This window comes from Camellia sinensis, chromosome 5 (assembly GCF_055761805.1).
Source record: "Camellia sinensis isolate YWXY chromosome 5, ASM5576180v1, whole genome shotgun sequence".
NCBI lineage: Eukaryota > Viridiplantae > Streptophyta > Magnoliopsida > Ericales > Theaceae > Camellia > Camellia sinensis.
The window spans coordinates 8,988,091-8,995,711 of record NC_138965.1 but is presented as its reverse complement, the minus strand read 5'-3'; the positions used below and the strand labels follow the sequence as shown (position 1 = coordinate 8,995,711).

Genomic DNA, 7,621 nt, shown 5'->3' with positions numbered 1-7,621 from the left:
TAATGCCACTAAAGTATGTTTTTGTTGTAGTATATGAAAATGATATTTGTTATTGGTAAAATTCATAATTTTTCTTAAAGAAATTATTTCAATCATGCTTTTAATAACAATTCAAAACTAATTTTTAGTTTTTAATAAAAGAATATGGCACCTCAATCTTTATAATTTTTCAAATTGTATAAAGTATTTATATTTTATATAAATTTTAAGATGTCCATAATTATTTGATGAAAACTGGGTTTATAGTGGTCCGTCCTACAAAGTTAATTGTCAAGTCCATTTCACATTGGGACCGAAGATAGATGTCCATAGAGAAGAAATGTTCAAAAACAAAGACAGACTTCGACCCATCCGTGGTCTTTCGCATACAGTACTAGTGCTTACAGCTCACACACACTCACAAACTAGCGAAGAGAGAGAGAGAGAGAGAGAGAGAGAGAGAGATTGGGAGCATGGGTTTGGCTACGGCGCTGCTCACCCTACTATCAATTTTCACAGTAACGGCTCGGGCATTTAATTGTAACGGAAGCTCCGGAACCACCTGCAATGGCCTAGTCGGCTACATCTCACCCAACGCCACCACTCTGTCCAACATCACAACCATGTTCGGCATCCCCCACTTCCGCTACCTCCTCGGCGCCAACAACTTCCTTCTCTCAACCCCACCCAACCAAACCGTGTCCGCCAAACAGTTGATCAAAATCCCCTTCACCTGCCACTGCACCAACAACGGCACCGGAATCCCCCTCAACCGGCGCCCGATTTACAAGGTGGTGGCCGGAGACGGACTCTACCACATCGCGGCGGAGGTGTTCTCGGGATTGGTGACTTACCCGGAGATTCAGGCCGTCAATAATATATCGGACCCCAATCTGATTGAGATAGGGCAGGAGCTGTGGATCCCACTGCCGTGTAGCTGTGATGAAGTGGAGGGTCAGAGAGTCGTTCATTATGGACACGTGGTGCAAGCTGGGAGCACGGTGGCTGAGATTGCACAGCAGTTCAATACCTCTGCCGACACCCTGCTCAAACTCAATAACTTAACCTCTTCTGACCAACTTAAAGCCGCTACTCCTTTTGATGTTCCCCTTAAAGGTTTGCTTTGCTGCCTCTTTTTATCTGTCTATTTTGTGAAGATTGATTAATAATGCTATTTTTGTACCAAAATTTTGCTAATTAATATTTGTTGTGATTTTATTTTAGTAACCCCATAATTATATTTTATAATTGTAAAAATGTCACATCCTTAATTATTTCTTTTTTGTTTATAGAAATTCTTTTTATAAATCATTCTTCTTGGAAGTTTTAATTTGTAGTTACATTACATTCAGCAGTTCCACATCTTTTTGTTTTCTTGACTTTTTTATTTTTACAAGTCAAAAGAATAACGTAAATTATCCTAATAGTCCTTGTCCTTACATTTTCTCCGTTTATGTCATTTTTATCTATACATTTTTAATTTAATTGATTTAATTTTGATTCTTAATTTTAGATTTTGTGTCAATTTAATCCAATTGATAATCTTGTTAAGTTTTTTGACGAAATAATCAGTGAGTTGATTGAAATTAATTGACTGAGTTGCGGAATTGTATAATTTTGCCTTAAAAAATATGACACATATCACTCATTTGCATATTTTTCATAAAAAAATGTGCTACCGGTTGTAATTAATTGGACCAAATTGAATCAAAGTTATAAATTTAGAGGAAAAATGGAACTAATTAAAATTATAGAGATCAAAATGATGCTTCCAAAGTATAGCCATTATCGGTGTAATTTTTTTAAAAATAATGTATTCGAGTAGGTACTAAATAAGTTTTTTTTTCTTTTTTTTAAAAGAATGAAAAAGTGAAGTTGCTTTTTTAATTTTTTAATTGATGACAAAACAAGATGTTATGGTATATATTGTATGATTAATACCAAACTTCAAGATCTGAGCAAACAATCACACATACAATGAATTTAGACCGGAGAAGAAAGTTAATAGAAAAAATACTCAAAAAGCAACACAAGAGATTTACGTGGTTCACCCAAATCATGGGTCACTGCGGATTTATCAAGATCAATATGGAAGGAGTTACAAGATCACAAAATCAAAAGTAATTTTTTTGTAAGAATGGAAAACTTAATTGATGACAAACAAGAAGAAAGGGATGACTTGTTATACATGAAGAAAGGGTTACGTCCATGGAGTCTGCTGCTTTTTCAATTTTTTTAATTGATGACAAACAAGAAGAAAGGGATAACTTGTTATATGAGGAGTTGTTGCTTGTTCTATGAGTCTGCTTGATAACTTTTACCGGGGTGTTTGTGGGTGGAGTTAGGATTTTTGTTCGGTCAGAGCACAATCTTTCCAAAAGCGGCATAATTTTTGTTTTTTTAACATTTGAGGAAAGAGAAAATAAAACCGAAACTTAAAACTGAAGAACCATAAAATGCAATAGGGGCAAATTCAAAATAAATTTTAAAGTGCGAGTAAAATTTACAGTATTTTTCAAATCCTTTGTAGGGCTATTTTACAAAATACGTTTGAAAAATATAGTAAAAAGCTCATTTTCCAGAAGTCAGTGGGGGCAACTGCCCACACTTCGCCCCTTCATGGCTCTGCCGCGAGTGAGTGTATAGCTAAGTGCTAGGTTGTGAGTGGGCTTCATTGCATAAGTTCTTATCTCAATAAAATGCTAATGACAATGATAGTAGTACTCATGCTGGTCAATTATATAAACATAATAAAAATATACAAAATGTTTTTTTTTTTTTTTTTAATTTATTGAAGTTGGATGTGATCACAATGAGAGCAGATCCCACACTGCTTGCTTTCTTTGACATAATGGATGATTCCTATGGAAATTGAATTTATATATTTTTTTGGAAACTTTTGGGAAGGAGTTTGGAGAAGATGGTTGAAAAATTAGTCTAGGACTTCCACAAGATAGTGTAACTTCTTTACCGAGACCATGGCATCGTTTAATTTTTCTACCATCAGCATCCTTAATCATCGATGGCTATGGTGACCTGTGTCTCCACTTGGTGCATTTTTCAATTTTTCTTCAAGAGATTTATTTGTTGTTTTTCACTGTGAAAGACTGATGTTTGACTGATCCTTGACAGCTTGTGCATCAATGGTGCGCAATGGCTCATTGGACTACCCTTTACTTGTCGCTAATGGCACTTACGTCTTCACTGCTGGAAATTGTGTGATGTGCAAGTGTGATGCAGCAAACTGGACGTAAGTGTCTCACTTGTCAACTTCATTTTTCCTCTTCGCCAAAACTTCTCGGTTCTTCTCAGTTCAAAGTATGATATTTTCTTTATTTCATTCTTGATCATGTGCTCAGATTACAATGTGAACCATCCCAAGCTAAATCATCCCTCTGGGGAATATGCCCTCCTATGCAATGTGAAGGTTCAGGAAATTTAACCCTTGGAAACGCATCAAGTTGTACTACTTGTGCCTATGCTGGTTACAATAACCAAACAATCCTCACAATGCTGGACTCCTCCACTTGTTCAGGTAAGTCTACTTTACCTTCCCTGATGCACTAAGGGCCTTGTTTGGGGCCGGCTGTTTTAGGTGTTTTTTAGTTTTTTTGGCCAGAGAAAACCCTACTTTTTACTTTGCATTTTGGCATGGAATTTGTTTAGGTGAAAAAGCTTACAAGCCAATCCAAGGGTTTTTTTGAGTCATTTTGCTGACATCATCACGATGTAATATGACTTTACCATTTTGCCCTCCCCAAATGTGAGAACAAGGTTCATATAAAAATGGAAAAGTGAAAATCATAAAACATTAAAGGGCAACTTTGTCATTTTGCAATGAAAAGTTATAAAAGCCAAATTTTTACTAAACAAAGTGGGCCAAAAAAAAGAAAAAAAAATCAAAAATCGTCTTTTTTAGGTTATGCCTAGTCCAAACTTTTCACTTAGTCTTTTTGAGAGGGATAACAAAGCCGATTGTTTGGGCTTTAATTTGCAATTTAAAACAAAATAAAAATTGGCCTATTGCAATTACTACAGTTCTCATATAACTATGCAATGAGTTGCAAAGTTGAACATCCTTGCAGTGATGCATCATAGAAGTTGGACTCTCATGGTTGTTTGCAATAATTAACTAGACACTTGTTTTTGTTGCTGGTGAACAGGTTCTGGGAATAATGCTTCAAAGTCTAGTCTGCACAGTTGGAGCTGGAGTTACCTTCTCATCTCCATCCACTTGACGTTGCTCTGTCTTCATATCATTCAGTGAGATGTTTGTATATTTGTATGAAATCGCTATTTTTTCTTTTCTTTTCTTTAAGTAGAGATGGGGACGTGATTGTTTCCGTCTCAATTATCTATTTCTATCAATGTAATGTGCAAGGGAAAAAAAAATGTACTGTCATTAGCTTGACATGTGCGGAAAATGAAATTGTACTTGGAGTTTTGTTCTAGAAGACAATTGTAAGAGGGGACTTGTTTTAATTTAATAAATCATCATTTTCCTAAATTGTAAGAGGGGGCTTGTTTTAATTTAATAAACCTTCATTTTCCTATTTGTGTTATCATTTTTTCCTCCCACCTCTTCCTCTATTGGTTGGATCTGATTTTGAAGTTGAATATTGAATTGGTATGTAAGTAAAAGAAGGGTAAGTGTTGTTTTGTTTAGTTCTGAGAAAGCTGCTGCTGTAACACAAGTTAAATGTAAAGGTACAAAAATTTGCGAGGCGTTGATTCCTTAGGTTACCAACCTTTTAGGTGTCAAATGTTAGAGTTTTTGGGACCGTCTTTGTATTCGTTTGATCTTCTTTTACTTACTCGGATAATGAGATATACCAAGAGTTCAAAAGATGACATTTTTATAATTTATAAATCTTAGTCGTTATACCACCAAATTCATTTGCACAGGAGATGACAAAGCTAGATAACCATTGTCCCACAACCATATATAATCAGGTTTTTTTTGTTTATAATTGCATTCGTCAGTAATGCTAATGCTACAGATATCCCAAAATTGTACCAAACCAAACAATTCACACCATTATGATATGATTTTCCACGTAAATTTTCTCTTCACCGGACTTATCTACCTTGAAAGAGAGATCCACATGAAGAGATCCAAATGTCCGATGAAGATTTTAAAAAACAAAAAACAGAGGAAAGAGAGAGAGGAACAAAGCCATTGGACAGAGAATCTGTGGGAGATAAAGATCGATAAAGTGATGAGGCAAAGATGAAAATATAGAGAGAAATAGAAGGGAGAAGAGAGAGAGCCATTGAATGCTCATATCGTTGATCCAATGGTTATCAAGATTAAAGCGAAGATTCTGGAAGATTAATGTAGGTTTACATTTTTTAATTTTTTAAGAAAGATGGTTCATCCATTGAATTTGGTAAGGGAGATCTCCAATCGGGTTGGATCGGGTGATATTTTATCTGTTAGCTGTCTAAAATTAAGTGGATTAAAAAAATTTAATATGCATCCGTTCACCGGTTTGGCAGGTGCGGATTGAATGGGTCATGTGGATTGGCGGATAGATGCAAGTAGTTTGGCGGTTTGGACTTTATAAATTTTGAGCATTTTTTAAATTATAATTTATAACTTTTACAATCTCTAATAATATAATATGAAAAAATATGTATTATTTGTCTATAATAAACCATGGCACCACACATGCATAATTTTAAGGTATTGTTTTCTATTTTTATAAAAATATATATTTTATTATTTCTACTCTATGTTGTTACTTGGTAGTAGTTTCTTTTTTTTTTTTTTTTTTTTGAACTTCATCTACGAGCGAATCTGGTTCATGCGGGTGTGGGATGGTTGATCTGCAATTCGAACTGTATTCGCAAATTTTGAAATATTTTATCCTCATCCGTCTACTAAAAGACGTGTATCCGCCCAAAATTAATCAGGTTGGATCGGTTCGGTCAGGTTGGGCAGGTCTATGATCATCCCTAAAATTTAGGCTTGCCCAAATTACATAAGCCGGATGACGTCCCGTATGACCATCTGGATGAATAACATCACCCTTGTCAACCTGTGTGTCAATTGGCATTTGCCCAGATGACCGACATCCTCTCGCATGACCGGCCAGACGACCTCCTGGATGACCGGTGTGTCAACTGGTATGCATAAATTTAGGCAAGCACAAATTCGGTAGATGTAACGCTACTGTTTTGTTTTTTAATTTTGTAGTGTCCAGGTGAATTACAATTTTTTTTAATTACTTTCTAAATTTTAAATTTTTTACTTTTTTTTATTTGATCATAAATATATAATTTTTTTCAATAAAAAGTTTTAAAAATCATAAAAGATGACAAAAATCAATAAAAAATTTGAAGGGATAATCAATTCAAAAGAAAAGAAAAGCCTACATGAGCTCTCAAAAAAGCCCATTAGCAACAACCAGTAGTGAGTTAGCGCGTGCCTACGAGTGTGAATGACAATCAAGTATAAGAATATCCTTCTAAAAGAGAGATTTGATGGATGATAGAGGAACATTGGATTAAGTTTCATCCAACGGTAAAAATATCATTCAATAAATATAGGAGCATAGATTAGACCAGATAGCCAGACCGTCCGATCAAATTGATCTAATGAGTATAACACTTGGTAAGTTTACCGCTAATATCTGACATAATCCAGGCCATCCACAAGATGATGATTCAACGATCAAAGGAAAAAGCAACTTGGTCATTTGCCCGACCAGAACCAGATAAAGGCAGAACCCTCAGATTAGGTGTTGGTCCAACGGACGAGATTCATGTTAGGTAACTTTAAAAGGCTAAGCAGGTGAAGCATAGAGAACATACGAGACGTAATCCAATAATCCTCTTTTAAATACAAATCATCTTTTAATGGCCAAATAGTATTCTGACTTGATCGTCGGAGGGTCCTCCCGACCTATCTTGGTCGGGGGTGATCACTAACATTTTGATTTCTCTTGGCAGAGTAAAGGAGGGGATACGTCATATTGCTTTTCCCTTTGGAGATATTTTCACCTTCCACAAAAGTCACTGTGCCAAAATGACATATCACCATTAGAGCATTATTGTTATAATTTAACATTTTGCTATTATAGCACGTCACATTATAGCTTTCGCATTGTCAAAATGACAATGACCATTAGAGATCCTCTAATTTCTCTATTTTATTGCATTTGTCTTACAAAAATGAATGATAAATATATTTTTGAAAATAGACCGTTTATTTTTAGAGAAAATTGCCAATAAATCCAGTATAACTGTCGCGTGAGGCGATAGGTCCAGTGAATTTTTTTTTGTTGTTGAAAAATCCACGTTTTATGAAATAGTTTGGTGAGAAGTATATTTTTCTATTTTGGAGGACATTTAGTTTTCGATTTTGCCATTTTTCTGTTATGGAGTTTCTATATAAGACTGTGGAATTGTAGAGTGTGAGAGATCTTTTCTGCACGAATAGTCGAGTTTGAGAGACTGTCGAGAGTGAGATATTCTTCGACGTATTGTCGAGACTGATAGATTGTTGATTTTGATAGATTGTCGAGACTGATAGATTGTTGATTCTCAGAGTTTGTTGAGATTGAAAGATATTGTTCGACAAATTGTTAATCTTCTTCGAAGAGTTCCATTTTTTTTGAAAGTCCTGGTTGTGTGATTA

At 35.1% G+C, this 7,621-nt stretch overlaps 1 protein-coding gene across 1 annotated transcript; it reads left to right on the top strand.

Moving 5' to 3' along the window:
• Positions 1 to 203: 203 nt before the first annotated feature.
• Positions 204 to 4,486, top strand: LOC114317835 (lysM domain-containing GPI-anchored protein 2). The gene is made up of 4 exons (XM_028264628.2): positions 204 to 1,095; positions 3,112 to 3,229; positions 3,339 to 3,514; positions 4,143 to 4,486. The coding sequence occupies exons 1-4, from the start codon at positions 453 to 455 to the stop codon at positions 4,244 to 4,246; spliced, it is 1,041 nt and encodes a 346-aa protein (XP_028120429.2). The 5' UTR covers positions 204 to 452; the 3' UTR covers positions 4,247 to 4,486.
• Positions 4,487 to 7,621: the final 3,135 nt, after the last annotated feature.